A 16,843-nucleotide genomic window follows, 5' to 3' on the forward strand; every position below is an offset into this window, starting at 1 on the left:
CCCCCAGCTTCCTTTCAAGTGCATCTTTCCAGAAACTTCTCAGGGAAACTCAGCAAAAACCCGCAGGCTCCGAAATCGCCTCCCTCCCGGAGCATGCGCAACACACTGGGCGGCAAGCTCTGCGCGCGTGTGTGAGAGTGGTACGTGTGCGCGCGCGCGCTCGCCGTGCGAGGCGGGACGGTTCTCTCACAATGAAGGGAACAGGTTTTCTCCCCTCCCCCAACGTTCCGTCGTTGCGCAAGCGCGTTGAGCCAACTCCTCTGGCCTTTGAGAGAAGTGGGGGGAGGCGCAGGCCCAAAGGTCTGGAGTCGGGGCTTCGCGCCTGCGCACTGTGTTGTCTTGGCCCGGCTTTTTCCGCGCAGCTTGTGGTAGCGTCTTTGATGTGAAGTGCATTTGAGCACCTCAGTTGCAACCGTACTCATTGTGTCCTCTACTCCCACTCGCGGAAACTGTAGTCTCTTGAGGGGTTATTAATTACGTCCCGCGGGTTTCCTGGAGAAGGGCCTTCCCTTTGTGTCTAACGGCTAAGGTTGAACCGTGTCTCGTTAGCCCCCTTCCACTCCTGCCTGCGCCTTGACCCCTGACAGGAATCGATGACTGGAGAGTGTTGGAGCTTTCTCCCAACTAGGGGAAACAGCTCTGATCAAAGGACCGGGTGACGGCCGCGCTGGCTTCCATCAGGCACTGCCTGCAGTTCTTGCTTACTAAATAAAGGTGTCCTTTATTTGGAACCCTGCGCTTGGTCCTCGACACCAGCCTCTGCTGGGGCTGGCAGCTGGACTAGTCCTCCGAGTGTGGATGCAGACAAAGGGCTTTGGCGTGCCGCTCTTGTCTCCATTCGCAGAATTGAGGTTAGAGCATGGTAACCATAGTAACCGCGTTTACTTTTTTTTTAAGGTGCCTATTGTTTTGTTCTCTTTTCCTCTTCCTTTCGGAGTGTGGTGGAAATTATTACCAGGATTGTAGGTTCTTAATCCGCCCGCTCGGGGGGCCCCCCCCCCCCCCCCCCCCCCCCCCCCCCCCCCACTCCCCGCAGCTCTTTACCTTGCCACGTATTCCACTTCCATTCAGCCTCCTGTTTGAAACCCAGTAGGTTCAGTAAGGTCCGCTTGGCAGGGCGTGGAGGCTTGCCACTTCTCCAGTCTGAGTTTTGTTTCCTTGCCACTCTTCTTGTGAAGTACACCACCGTCGCTTCCCTGGTGGACTAACTCTTTCTATATTCAGAGCCTCAGAGATGTAAGGTTTAAAAGAGGGAATTTGCGAAAAAGGCATCTTGGGGGCTCTTAGAGACTGATGTTGCAGTTGCAATTTTGTATTTTATGGTCTCCAGCACCTGCTAACTTCCCCGCAGGTGCTAGTGAGCCACTGACCACGCCGAGTCCGAGGTCAGTCCAGGTCATCGCTCTGGGCGGAGCCATTCAGTGGGTCCTAGTTCAGGGAGATCTTTTTTCCTGCTGGGAATTTTGAGTTGGTGCCAGATTCCTAACAGGAACTCTTAGCTGTCTTGAGGCTGTTGAAGTACTAGCAAGCAATCGAATTCTGCCCCTGATAACAAGCTTATACCGCCTTTTGAAGCTTGGAAAAGATGAGATCAATCGCAATAGTCCCTTGAATTTGCAGAATTTCTGGTAGAGATTATGTCTTAACAAATTATGGTTAATGAGAGTATTTAAAGGCAAAGTTCCTACAATAAGGATAGCACTACTAAATAAGGAAGAAAATTTTGAGTATGTACGTCTTGCAATTTTAGTTAGGCATAAAATCAAACTTCTTATGTGCTAATAATTAGAATCTTGAGAAACTGATCTCAACAGAAACGATGTATTTAAGCTGAAAACCATGGAGAACAAAAGTAACCAGGTTTAAACCCCACTTCTTTGGGTGAATTTTTTTAAGTGAAGGTTTGAGGCTTGGGTGTGTGTTTAAATTATCTTGTTGGGGGTGGGTAAAACACAAACTGCTTTTGTTGGTTCATCTCATTGTGCCCCTCCCACCAGCTAACAGTATATAGTGAAATCTTTAGTTACGACTCTTGCTGGTTCTGTTTTCTTAGAAAAAGCATTTTAAGTTAATCTAGCATTTTCTAAGAGAGTTATTTTGAGGCAAATTATTTTTCAGCTGAAGTATTTTCAAAGTAGAACTGTAAGGGATGGTTTCTAGGACTTTTGTAATATATAACTTGAACAAATTCTATTATCTCTTTTATCAAAATACTGAAATTTAACTTTAAATTTAAAAATAACTTCAGCAATTTAATTTAGAAGTGCATCATGTCCTACTGAATATTTAAATAGAATGTGGTTTTATTTTAAGCCAAAAGGTTTCAAGTGTCTAATTATGGACTATATATAAAATGAGCAATCATTACCATCCTGAAGATTAATAGCAAAATACTGAAGCAGATATGACTTAAAGTAGCATCACTATTAAACAGCAATATTTAATTAAAATGTAAACAGTTTCAAAACATATTTGGAATTAGTTCAGGATGTTTTGAATTCTCTACTTCAAACTAGAGCAAGGCCTTTCAGAGGAGCCGTAGGGGAGCTCAACACCCTAAATCTGAAATTTTCAATACACATGTAACAAGATACTAAGTATATTTGATTTGGTGCTATTGTTTCTGAGATGCTATCAAGTGTACTTTTATAGTTTTCTCTAAATTAATCAGCAGCCTTGATTTGCATTATGTATATTATGCTTACTTCTTGACGCTTAAGTGACAATCTCTTAGACCTGGTGTTTTTGGCTATTGTATATCACTTACAGTGAAGAGGTGGTTTTTTCTCACATGAGGAATTAGCAGTACAGTTTTAAAAGGTTGAATTAACTCTCTGAATTAACAGAGAATAATGATAATAATGTTCATGTGGAAGCTGTTACCATAAATATGTTGATTTAATGTAGTGAAGTACCAGCATTTCAGAGGAGCCCTTAACTAAAGTCCCCCAGAAGCTGACTTCCAACTCATTTTAACTTTTTTCTAATTGCAAGAGCTATACATGTTAACCAAAGAGAAGTTAAGAAAATATAGATGAATGAGAACTTTTTAAAAAGTTTTGAATTTTGGACTTCCCTGGCAGTCCAGTGGTTTGGACTCTGGGGCTTCCACTGCAATGGGCATGGGCAGTTCTATCCATGTTTAAGGAACTAAGATCCCCACAAACCTTGAGATGCAGCCAAAAAAAAAAAAAATTGAATTCTACCACTTAGACACAACCATGATCAGTATTTGTTAAGTATCCTTCCTGCCTATTTTTTATTCAATGCCATCAGTTCAGTTCAGTCGCTCAGTCGTGCCTGACTCTGTGACTCCATGAACTGTAGTACGCCAAGCCTCCCTGTCCATCACCAACTCCTGGAGTCCACCCAAACCCATGTCCATCAAGTCGATGATGCCATCCAACCATCTCATCCTCTGTTGTCCCCGTCTCCTCCTGCCCTCAATCTTTCCCAGCATCAGGGTGTTTTCCAGTGAGTCAGCTCTTCACATCAGGTGGCCACAGTATTGGTGTTTCAGCTTCAACATCAGTCCTTCCAATGAATGCCCAGGACTGATCTCTTCCAGGATGGACTGGTTGGATGTCCCTGCAGTCCAAGGGACTCTCAAGAGTCTTCTCCAACACCACAGTTCAAAAGCATCAATTCTTCGGCGCTTAGCTTTCTTTATAGTCCAACTCTCACATCCATACATGACCACTGGAAAAACCATAGCCTTGACTAGACGGACCTTTGTTGGCAAAGTAATGTCTCTGCTTTTTAATATGCTATCTAGGTTGGTCATAACTTTGCTTCCAAGGATTAAGCATCTTTTAATTTCATGGCTGCAATCACCATCTGCAGTGATTTTGGAGCCCAGAAAAATAAAGTCAGCCACTGTTTCCCCATCTATCTGTCATGAAGTAATGGGACCAGATGCCACGATCTTCGTTTTTTGAATGTTGAGCTTTAAGCCATAAGCATTAGTAAATTGTATTCCCAATTCTAAATATTAGATATATTAGCAGTATTTCCTCATAGAGGGGAGAAAGTTACTTTTAGCAACTTTCCAAGGAAATAGTAGAAATATAAAAATTGATTTTTTAAAAAGAAAATATCAGCGATTATATCCATTTATGGAAAACCAAAAACAATGTGGAATAAATTAACTTTCTTAGAGAATTGAACAGTAAAGTAGATTGTGAAGTGTGAAAGAATGATTTAGAGAAAGACTAGCTAATACTATTCAACTGATTGGAGTTTTATCATTGACATGTATAATTTCACTTCAGTGAGCCTCATATATCAAAATAAATGTTACTATACTGGTCTGTCGTTTTCATCAGTTGACCCACAGAACTAGCAAGGTATCAAAATACTCTTTGAGAATAATGCAGTAGTTTTGTCTGTTTTATTTTCTACTGTTCTGGAGGAAAAAAAAAAAAACTGATTCTAATACTAGGAGGTGCTTGTATTGTCAGGTTCTTGTATGTCTCATGTGCTTTTAATGTCACCTTTCTGAATTATCTTTCATACTCATTGGAAAATTCAGTTCACCATCCATTTATCATAAATGAAAGAAGAAACCACATCCTACTTTTTGATCTTTTTCAGTGACCATAAATTATTAATTGTTAAATTAAAACATAACAAAACATTTTAGAACTAGTTAGTATATTTTCATGTTATCCCTTTAGGAACAGTGCTTATATTTTAAGAATGTTTTCTTATGAAACAGTTCATAGTGTGGAACTCGACTGATAACCAAATTTTTGTTAAATATCTGGTAACTATTCTGTCTCCTATTTAAATGGTGATATTAATTTATCTGCTCTGTTGGCTCCTTAGCATTCAAAGCTTGAGTTTGAGTCTCAGATGCTTTTCCCCACTGGGCTTCCATTACACATGACTGAACTCTTTGAGCACATCTAGCATGCTAAACACAGGCAGTCCGCACAGTGAAAATGAGACCTGATTAAAAGCACATCTATTTTAATTCCACTTTGCAAATGGCTCTGCTTTTAATGTCACCTTTCTGAATTATCTTTCATACTCATGGGAAAATTCACTTCACCATCCATTTATCATAGATGAAAGAAGAGATCACATCCTATTTTTTTATCTTTTTCAGTGACCATAAATTATTAACTGTTAAAAAGTCAAGAGAATAAAGAGTGGGCTGTTTTTAAAAAAAAAAAAAACATACAAAAATAAATGCTTATGAAAACAGTTCTGCTCTTGTAAATATTTGTAAATAATTCTGCCCAAGGACAGAAACAAAGTAAACTTTTCCCAGTGTTCCCTGGTAAGTTGTCAAAAAACATGAAAAGCACTGAGAAAACCCAACATTTGATTTTCAGGGCTGTGCAAAGGGCATGTACTTACCAGTTTTGTTATTAAAGAGTTTTGCAATAGAAAAAGTCAGCAAAAGAGTGTGAGGAACTTCATAGCTGATATGTGGTCACACAGGCTGATTTGACTATAACACCTGGCTCTAATCCTGAAAAGCTATAAATTGATCATGGTATGTTTTTAACTTCACCTGATGCTTACTTCTGATATTAATATGGAATTACCAGTCAACTTAATAGTATTCATGATATTTTTAGGCTATGTTACTTTCAAATACTTTTACATGTATTATCTTCCTTGATACTTCTAGCAGCCTTACTAGATAAAGAAGAGATACTTTTATCCTCATTTTGCAGATAAGGATATTCAGACTTTAAGGAATCTAACTGAGTTTCAGTTCAGTCGCTCAGTCGTGTCTGACTCTTTGCGACCCCATGAATCGCAGCACGCCAGGCCTCCGTGTCCATCACCAACTCCTGGAGTTCACTCAGACTCACACGTCCATTGAGTCAGTGATGCCATCCAGCCATCTCATCCTCTGTCATCCCCTTCTCCTCCTGCCCCCAATCCCTCCCAGCATCAAAGTCTTTTCCAATGAGTCAACTCTTCGCATGAGGTGGCCAAAGTACTGGAGTTTCAGCTTTAGCATCATTCCTTCCAAAGAAATCCCAGGGCTGATCTCCTTCAGAATGGACTGGTTGGATCTCTTTGCAGTCCAAGGGACTCTCAAGAGTCTTCTCCAACACCACAGTTCAAACGCATCAATTCTTCGGCGCTCAGCCTTCTTCAAAGTCCAACTCTCATATCCATACATGACTACTGGAAAAACCATAGCCTTGGCTAGACGGACCTTAGTCGGCAAAGTAATGTCTCTGCTTTTGAATATGCTATCTAGGAACTAGGCCATATAGCCAGTGACAAAAATGGGACTGGAATTTTTGACTCAGTGCAGGGGCATTTCCATTATACTATCATGTCTTTCATTCATACCAGCTGTTTTTCAGTATCCTTCAAAGTTTAAGGTCAACTAGTGTCATGCTGAAGAATCAGTAAGGAGCATGGACATTACTTTTAACCAGTGAATGTTAACTTTTGTAGAAATGGATAGAATTCCCACCTGAAATCCTCATTGGAACTTAGCATCTATAATGTGAACTACTTTTCCTTCAAATGAATCTGCCTAACTGAAGTCAGAATATTTTTAGGGGCATCACAGGAACGTACTAAAAATTTGAACAGAAATAAAATTTGTTTCACTCATTAAATTATCTGCATGTCTATTTAGGCTGATGTAGTGAGATTTTAATAGGCTGAGAATTCTCTTTTGAGATGTGTATATCAGATTTTTAAAAACCCAAGAAGCTAAATTAATACCTTGCTTGCTACTTTTGGTGCCTATAATTCTGAAAACAAGTATGAAAATAAACTTCAAGAGAATCTGAGTATGAGGTGCTATCAAGTAATGTTTAATGGGATTTTGCTAGCCCAAATATCTTAATATATATATATGTGTGTGTGTATACATATATATATATAGTGCCTTGTGTCGTGTGTAATCTTGGTTCCCTGATCAGGGATTGAACCTGGACCCTGGGCAGTAAAAGCGTTGAGTCCTAACCACTGGACAGCCAAGGAATTCTCTAGCTTTTATATTGTTAAACAGAGACTGTTTCTCAGTTGTTTGATAAATCTTTGGCAAACTGGGAAATGATATTAACTTCATTTGGCATTTGCTAATCATCTTCTTGATATCCTGTGATCTCTAAAGGTCTTCGGGAGAACTTTAACCCAACTTTGCTTAACAATTTGTATGTAACACAACTGAGCAACTGAACTGAACTGAATTATCCACTCCACAGTTTCTCTTCTGCTACCTCCCTGAAGGTGGGAGGCTTGGAAGTATTTGCAAAGAACTTTGCCATTTCAAATTAAACTTTATGTAAAATTACATATCTATTCTGTTTTTTACATGGAGAAACAGCACTGCTGTAACAAGATCTTTAGGAAAATCTAAGAGAATGACATTAAAAAAATTTAGTTGGCAAACATGTTGCTTTCAATTTTCGTTTAATATCTCCCTATTCTTGTGCCACAGAGAAATTATAAATACCTCTTAATTCTTATTTTGTTTTAGCTTATCCTTTTATTGTAGATGGATACAAAATACCACATTTAATAATGACTCTAGCCTCTCTTCTAATGATTTTGCTCTAAAAGCTGCCACCCCCCTGCCCCTTTTTCAGCCCTTGAATTTTCTTCAGCATGATTTTAACTGAAGGCTGCATTCAAGGTAAGATATGTTCTTTATTTCTCTAATTGCAAGGTGCTGTTTTTTGAATCCTCTTTGTCTGTTGCCCCTTAAAATGAGATTGAGCTGAGCTTCTGTTCTTCCTGTGACACTAAGAAGATGCAGCTAATTCAGGACCTCTCAGGTTTTAAATGAGTAATTTACATAATATTTTAAAGTGTGTTTCAAATTGTGGCTACTTATATAGAAATGTATGCTTTGTGAAAAAATGCCCCTCAGTTCAACGCTAACTGCAGCCACATATATAGAACTATGTAGTTCACGAGTGTAGATAACTGTATGCTGGCCTGACACTCCTTATGTGATAATTGTGACAGAGAAATGGCCAAATGTAAATGTCTAGTCCTACATCTGAATATAGGTTGATTTGCTTTTACTTTTACTGAGGAATCAATTCCATAATACTTTCAAGAAAAAATATTTCCATGTCATTTAATGACTGATTTGCATGAAGACAAGGTGAACTTCTCGGGTGGCATTAAAGGCCTTAACTAAATTACGAATGACTGCCACTGTTGTGGTGGTACTTTTTTACGAGTAAGTTGTCAAAAATCCAAAAATCATTTCAATGGATAGTTATCTCCTGAGGAGGTGCATCTTGTTCTGTAATTGTTGTAACTGTGTAAGGGATTGGGGTTCTTGTTTAGTCTTCTAATATCCTAAGAGTAAGGAAGAGAAGATCTCAGTTGAGCAGACCTGCTGAGATCAAATTTGAGTACAGTATAGACCCAGAACCCAAATACAAGAAAAGTTGTTATGACTATCTGACATGACTCTGACACATCATTAAGAAGCCTTTGTTAAGCTATATGACAAACAAAAAACCTACTTGGAGCTTTACCATCTGTGGAATTAAAGAGACAATTTAACTATGTACAGGTGACGCCAGGTGTTAGTGCCATTAATTATGGTGACCATATGTTCCAATTCAAAGTATCAGTTTGATAAGTTGGCTTGTATTTAAGGAGACAGTGAATGAGATCTAATATTTAAAATCTGGTCTGTAAAGCACTACACCTATGATTGTTTTTCTGTAGATAAAAAACGTAAAAGAAAATTGAGCTGTTGACCGTTCTAAACAATTCAATTTTTCTGGACTCAATATCGTTGCCTTAATTTTGTGGGTTTTCTTCGGGGCTCTGATAACTAAAAAGTTCAACTGTAGGCTTTAAATTTTAAAAGCTCTTAGGTCTGGAAAGGCTGGGGTTCCAATCCCCTCCCTCTGCTTAGATTTTATAGTAAATTTTCTGAGGGGAACACTATCCAGACATGTAACCATCTCATTTCAGTTCTACTCTTGGTATACCATAACGATCAGCAAAGAAATCTTGCAAACGGTTTCGCAAGATCTTATATAAAATAAAATTGCTTAATGTTACAAGCTAATGATTCTTGGGAGGGATGGGTTTCTGCAGCCGTCATAGCTTAGATGGGCGGTGAGAAAGGCGGCCTTGTTCTGACACTTTCCCAAGCAGGCGCGGCTCCAAGTGCCCGGAAACGGCCAGAAGCTGACCAAAGGTGAGCAGGGGAAGGAGTCCTGACTTCTTCTAGGAGAGAGGGCTCGGCAGCCGCTTTGACACGCAGCCTAGTGAATACCAACCCCCTTTCTCTTTTTTTCCCCCAGGCCAGCGCCTGGGACCCCTGCTCGAGGAGCTGGAGGAGGTACCTTCTGCACTCGCTGTGCCCCGAGCCTGAAAGAGCGCTTGACCTGACAGAGTGCTGCGCGCCTGCGCACTGGGACGGAGCGCGTGAGCGTTCCTTCCTGGCCCCGCGTTCTTCCCTACCTCGCGCGCTTGCGCGCCGGCTGGGAGGAACTCGGCGTCTCGGCCTCGGCGGGCGGTCGGGCGGACGAGCGCGCGCCCGCGTTGAGGGAGGCGGGCCGCGCGCGCCGGTGGGAAGCGTCCGGCTGCCACAGCGCCGGCTCCATCGTAGTTGCTGCCGCCCGGGTCCCGTTCGCCCCTCCTCCCCGCTCCCCCGCCCGCCGCTGCCCGGGCGCATGCGCCTCCGGAGCGCGAGGGTCGGCTTCGGGTGTGTGGTGGCGGCAGAGCGGAGCTGCGAGGCCCGAGAGTCAGAACCTGGGGGAGAGGGATGGTCTCTGCACGGGGGGGAGCCGGAGGAGCCGCCGCCGCTGCCGACGCCACCGCCGCAGCCGCCGCCGCCGCCGCCTCTTCGGCGCCCGCCTCCCGGCGCTGACGGGCTCGTACGAAGCCGGCGAGGGGGAACCCGCACCAGCGGTCGCCAGCACACCGCCCAGCATGGTCCGGGAAACCAGGCACCTCTGGGTGGGCAACTTACCGGAGAATGTGCGGGAAGAGAAGATCATCGAGCATTTCAAACGGTGAGTGACACGAGGCCCGGGGCCGCGCTCTCTCCTCGGGCACCGCTGCCCACTCCGGCCCGTTGCCGGCCCCTCCCCGTGCGCGGAACTGGTGAGGGGACCCGGGCCAGACCCACGGACCGGTGCGGAGGGCGCGCGGCTGCTTGGCCGCCTCTCTGGCCGCGTCGCGGCGTTGGGCCTCGGAGCGGGCCCGGCTCCCACCCTCTCCCTTCCCAATAAGGAGGCGGCTGTCGCTCGGCCTCAGCGAAGCCGGTGCCGGGAGGGTGTTCTCAGGCTGGCCAGCCGACAGTGGGGTCGCGTCCTTGCGCGCCGCTGCCCGGGTTCGGTGCGGCTGTCCCGGCCAACACGCCCGAACCGAGCCGCCCCTGAGCTGGGACCCGAACCCCTACCCCGCCCCGACAACCCCCGGCCCGGCCAACTCCCGAGTCCCGCAGCAACTCCCGCTCCTCGCCCTGCGGACGCGTGGATATGTCTGACCTAGAGAGGGTTTTGTGCGAAAGGAAAGGTTATACCAACGGAAAAGTCTTGGTAGGTGACATGGGGGCATCTCGGAACTGGAAAGACACTGCTGGATTCTAGGGACCTCTCATGGAAGGCTCACAGACCTAGAAACTAAATGGACGCAAATGTTTCAGGTTCTCCCCACCTTGTTTTGGGGAGTTGGGCGGAGGATGGTGTCCGAGAATAAGCTGGTGCGTCTGTTTCGGCTCTTTCGCCTTCCTGGCTTCAGCGCTCAGGGGTCCCTGGATGGGGAGGACGGTGGGGACCGAGCGCTCGCAGAGGAGGAGCCGCCTCCTGCAACAGAGTCCCCGCCGCGCCGGCGCTCCGGCCTCGGGGTCTGAACACTAGGCAGCCTTTATAAGGCTGCTCCCCTCCCACCCAGAATTCCTACATCAGTGGTTAAAAAATGCAAGCCTTTTCAGGTTAAACGTAGCTCTTCTAGAAAGATTTTTCCCAGAGTGTATTTTTTGTTCAGGGGTAGTAGGGGTAGTAAAGGGTAAATGTTCTTGATACATTTTAGTTACTTAGTAGCGTTCAGCATTTGTTTTTATTTTGTGAAATCACTGTCTGCCATCACTGATGGAGCCCTCGGTGTGAAATAACCGAAAATGACGCTTTACTGAACAGCAGTGTAAATCGAGAGGACCGTGGCAGATACGTGATAGTCCTCAGAAATGACTGTTTTTTCCGATATTCAAGACCTCGGAAGGTTTTAAGTTTGGTTTACTTTTAATTCCTCTTACTATCTAGTGAGTGAAGGAAATTATGGAGCGCCTTTATTAGTGAGTCACCATGGGAAAAATAGGTTGCGTTGCTCGCTCCTGAGCAGCTTGGATCAGGAAATGGAAGCAGCGGCAGCGGAGCTCCGCTCTTTCAAATGGAGGATCATTGATTCTGTTGGTGGTTGCTGTTACTGGGGTATTAAATCTTCACCGCTGGAACGCGCGTCTGCGCGTGTCCGCGTGTGAAAAGGAGCCTGCAATAGTGAGGCCATTCATAACCCACTAAAGCTGTCCTCGGCGAGACTGGAGGAGGCGCGCTTCCAGGGACTCCCGGTGTTTACTACGTTGTGCTGAGAAACCAGGCAGCGGGAAGGCAGGAGCAAAAACTCGCCTGTGTCCCCTGTGACAAAGGGGAGATCTCGGGCTCGTGGGGAAGCAGATGGGAACTCGCTCCCTGGCGCTGCTCCACCCCTTACCCCATACGGAGGCCCCGTATCTTCAATGTTTTGGTGGAAAAATCATTTAGGCGCAAGATTATTGGAGTGGAAAAGCCACTTAGATGCGCTTGCTTTTATCTTCTTGCGGACCTTTTCTGTAGGTGTCCGCCTGGGAAATTCGTAGGCACCGACGTGCAAACACGTGCATTGCAGCATTTGCTTTGCCCCTCACTATTACGTGGCCAGAAGTGTCATTTCGGCATTATGCAGATTCTAGAAACAGTGTCTGCCTGTCGCGGGCAGTTTGACTCCTCTGGCGAGATGAGGGGTTCGAGAGGAAAAAGGAAGTCATCCGAGGGAGTCTTGGAAGGTTTTTAAGTAGATGGTGCTGCCGTCTGGCCTGTGTGAATGACTTTCTAAAATGGCGGCCAGGACCCACTTTATGTGGGAATCAGCAGAGCTGATCTCAGAATGCACAGAGGGAGGAGCGGGCGGAGGATGCCTGCTGCCTTGGAAGGCGGAGGTCTGCAGGAACGTTTCAGTGTTAAAGACGGTTTAGCTGGCACATTGCTCAGGACTGCATTTAAAGCAGTGTGTTAACTATTGCAGAGCAAAAGCAGATGCTGTTGATAAAAGCAGATTATCTTAAAACTAAGTAGACTGCGTGTCCCTGACACTCCTTTATATTTTTAAAACGACTTTTGAGAATTTTAAACAAGTTTGCTTATATCTTTGGATAGATAGTGCATTCTTAGTGGGTTTAGAGAGTGTAAAAAGGTTTGCAGAAAAATCTTCCCTTTACTCCAACCCTGGGAATTCCACCCCCCCACCCCCTACTCCCCTAACAGGTAATCTCTGTGTCTGGCTTCTTGTTTATCCTTAAACGTGTACAAGAAATATTCTTGCTGATCCAGCTGTGTCGCTAAGTGGACTTTGTTTGGAGAAATTCAAGGTCTTTTATCCTTATTGTAGAGAACGTTTTGTAAAATGTGTGATTGCTACAGGGAGGGAAGCTAAATGTGAATAATTTAAGTGAAAGGGATAAAACAGTGGTTGCACCAGAATGGTAGCTTTGCAAGAAAACTTAAGAATATTAACTTCTGATGTCTTCTAGAAATCATAATGAGAAAAACCATGCCTATACCTATACTAAGACTGAGGTTAACGTACCTACTTTCACTGTTTTCCCTAGCTGATTTCAACATTAACTAATAACTCTTTTACGGGGATTAAGTAGTGTACACTGGGAATACATTATATAAAATGCTTCAAAATGAATGTTCTTGTAACTGTGATTAGGCTTTGTAGTGTTTGAATTTTAAAGAATGATTCAAAGAGACAGCTTTGGGAGCAGGATAGTTGAGAAGCATTTTGGAATGGGGGTCGATCAGAGCCAATTCTTTTATTTATATTTTGATGAGTGTTTGGTAGAAAATAGATTGAAGGAAGCTTGCTGATTTGGCTTTTTTCTCTGTGCCAAAGAAAGACCAAACCTTTAGAATGTAATCAGAACATTTTCAAAATTTGGCTTTACCTTCTTGCAATAAGAATAATATGTGCTCATTATTTTAACAGCATTCAATGTACTGATTGAAAAGAATTATTTCTGAATCAAATTTTACAACAAAGATCCATTGCAGAGACTGAATTTGCACAATAGAGAAAGTCCTTTCCTTTGTATAGTGTGTTAGCTGGATTGAAGGGGGATGGGAGGAGTTATACAACAATTGGTTGCTGTCTTAGTTGTTAGAGGGAGAGGTGTGTGTGCTGAGGCGACTCCCTGAATTAGAATGAGCCAATGAATAAAACCCTTTAGAAGAAGAAAAATTCTCTGTATTTTATTTTCAGATTTGAAGTAAATCTCATATTCAGGTTCTTCCCATCCATTCTCAGTTCTAAAGAGTAGGTTGAAGATCTTACAGAGGTTGAGCAAGGTAGTAGTTCATGTAAAATTTTTGTCAAAGAATGAAACTCAGTTTTACATTACGTGAATTTGGATAGCTTTACTTCTGGGACACAGTAATAAAGTATTGTGGTGGAGTTTCCTTATCCTCACATACTCTATGACTAGAGATATTTTTAGGCTTAAATTTGACTCATCCTAGCCTGCATGACTGCTTTATGGTTTATTCTTTTAGGCTGAGCTGGTTTCTATGAAGAAACACCTCTGTTTCTGAATGTTATAATTTTGAATACCTATTTTCATGATAGGCTTTTGCACATTAAAACAATGAAGTAAAATACTTTTATACTTATCTTGAAAAATAGCATTTAAAATGAACACAAAATGCTTGAAATTTTGTATTTTATTTCCTGAGTTAGAAACGCCCCTGGCGGATTGGAGGAGAACAGAGGGCTCAGTGCCAATAAGAAAGGTGTTTGACTTGTGTAGAGGGCACCTTTTTCCAACTACCTTTCTTGTAGACTGATTACTCAGGTGTTTGGTATGCTTATGAAGAGATTTCAGGCTTGAATTCGGAGACATTTTTAATCTTGTGAGCACTAATGCTTTGGAAAGACGTACAGATGTTACAGGGATAGTGGTAATTTGAATTTTTTTTTCCAAATAGTCTTCCAAGTCTCATTTTCCCCTTAGTTTCAAATTTTGCTCAAGTTTTTTAAAAAATTGAATTTTTTGTCAAAACTAGCATATTCTGATGGGGAACTATGTGGGGTTTTTTGGTTTTTTTTTGCTTTTTCTTTTAAGAGTCCCTAGTGTTTCAGCTGTATTTAACTACTCCACAGTATTTCAAGTAAACATTGCAGTCTGAAAATACCTTGAGTGTATATAATCGTTAAAATTGTGCTCCCAAGTGTCATTATTGGATGCTTTGAAATAAATTGTTGTTCATCAACTTTAAATAGAGATATATTAGTCTGTTGAACAAGGAGACTAACTGAAGTAACACTTTTCTATATTAAAAACACTACTATTTGTTTTGATTTTTTTCTTTATTATATGCCTTCTATCTGCTTATATTTTGAGTGAAAATAGCATGCTCTGTTGTGGAAATCAATTAGGATGTTTAATCAGCTTATTATAAATTATATAATTTTGTGTGCTCTCTAGCTGGTTTTTAGTATGTGGAAGTATGCTTTGCAGTGAGGTGTTCTTGGTGTAATGTTAAAGTATTGAGACAGTCACATTTTTTTCCCCTTACATGTGTCTCTCCCTGCCACGTTGAAAATTTTAAACATCTTAAGAAAACCCCACAGTGGTATGTCTCTATAAAATCCTAACTTAAATTTAGTGAATTCTAGGATTTAATTACTTAGGATTTCATTTTGATTATAGGATGAATTGAAATCTAGCATGTTTAAAGATTTTTATTATATGAAACTGCTCCATTTCTTACAGTTAAGGAATATTTGTGGAACATTCAAATAGAAAACACTTATTATTACTTTTGTTTTATACTTGGTGCTAGATTTTTGGTCCAGCATTAAACTTCGAGAGTATGTGTATGTCTTTGTATCTTTGTATTAGATGCTGAGTTTCGGTTACATTGACAAATTAAATGAAGATTTTTCTGGTTATATCTTGTATTGACTTTGTTACAGTCTTAATCATGTTTATGCACAGTATATGTACTCTTATGTATAATATATTTATAGTTTCTTTGGGCTTCCCTGGTGGTTCAGATGATAAAGAATCTGCCTGCAATGCAGGAGACCTGGGTTCCATCACAGGATTGGGAAGATCCCCTGCAGAAGAGAATGGCTATCCTAATTCCATGGACAGAGGAGCGTGGTGGGCTATAGTCCATGGGGTTGCAAAAAGTTGGACAGTACTGAGCGACTAACATAGTTTCTTTGATTCTTAAAATAGACTCAGTGATTTTTCTTTTTTTAACTTTCACCCAATCATTTTATTCCTTTTATTTAAAAACTAAAATATTTGTACTCTGCTTAAAAACATTTTGTATTTTACATTTGACAAAAGATTTGTATCTTTTGTAAGTCAGTAAATTGGTAGGTATGAATTTTTTGGGGGGCATTACTTTTTTTAAAAGAATAATAGAGCCCACTAAAGAATTTGGTTGTCAACTTTTTTTTTTTAAGATTTATTTAATTATGTATTGGGCTATGGTGGGTCTTCGTTGCTTCAAGCAGGCTTTCTCTAATTGTGTCTAGTTGTGGCAAGTGGGGGCTACTCTTGCCAGTGTGAGGGCTTCTCATTGCAGTGGCTTCTCTTGTTGAGGAGCACAGGATCTAAATGTGTGGGCTTCAGTAGTTGCAGTGCATGGGCTTAGTAGTTGTGGCACACAGGCTTAGTTGCTTCATGGCATGTAGGATCTTCCCAGACTAGGGATTGAACCAGTGTCCCTTGTATTGCAAGGCAGATTCTTAACCACAGGAAAGCCCTTCCACCATTACTTTTTAAAATTCATGCTTCTTGCTGTCTGCATTAAAGGCTCTTTTTTACTCAAGATTTTAAAATTTTTCTTAAATTTTTTTTTCCCCCAGGGGAGCTGCATGTTGTGGCATGTGGGATCTTAGTTCCCCAACCTTGGAACCAACCCATGCCCTCTGCAGTGGAAGTGTGGACCCCTAGTCACTGGACTGCCAGGGAATTCCCCACTCGAAATTATTTAAGTCATTTGAGATTAAAAGAAAAAATATTTAAAAAGTTTAGCACTTTACTATATCAAAAGGATATTAGATTATTCAATGAAAACTATTGCCATTTAGATCAGAATTTAGGTGGAGGTACTTAAATTTGGCTTGGAAAATACTGTATCTTTATTTTCACTAACTTCTTATCAGAATTTAGCATTTCTGTCAACTCTTAACTGTATCATGGTGTAGTACCAGCATGGTAGTATGAGCAGTACCTGTGATGATCACCAACACCAATCAGATGTATTTTCGTATTTCACATTATAGTTGTTGCAGATATCTCGTTTATGCTCATCACAACTTGAAATGACAAACTTTTAGACCTGCTAAATACTTCTATTTAATGCATTAATAAAGATGTGTAGACACACACACACATATTTGTATATTTGTATATATATGGGGGCTTCCCTGGTGGCTCAGATAGAGTCTTCCTGCAGTGTGGGAGACCCGGGTTCAATCCCTGGGTCAAGATCTGTGTCTATGTATGTGCCGATTACTGCAGACGGCATGAAGCACGAATCTCTCTCCGTACGTGTACACACACACACACACACACACACACACACACACACACACACACACA

The 16,843-nt window shown here is 42.0% G+C and overlaps 1 protein-coding gene across 1 annotated transcript in view; it reads left to right on the forward strand.

Moving 5' to 3' along the window:
* The first annotated feature begins 9,491 nt into the window (after positions 1 to 9,491).
* The window catches only part of SPEN (spen family transcriptional repressor), an 89,216-nt gene continuing 81,864 nt past the window's right edge, over positions 9,492 to 16,843 (forward strand). The window contains exon 1 of the mRNA XM_040264017.1: positions 9,492 to 9,977. Coding sequence (XP_040119951.1) covers positions 9,895 to 9,977 — 83 coding nt within the window. The 5' untranslated portion in view covers positions 9,492 to 9,894. The remainder of the gene's footprint in view (positions 9,978 to 16,843) is intronic.

This window comes from Oryx dammah, unplaced genomic scaffold (assembly GCF_014754425.2).
Source record: "Oryx dammah isolate SB20612 unplaced genomic scaffold, SCBI_Odam_1.1 HiC_scaffold_21, whole genome shotgun sequence".
Classification (NCBI taxonomy): domain Eukaryota; kingdom Metazoa; phylum Chordata; class Mammalia; order Artiodactyla; family Bovidae; genus Oryx; species Oryx dammah.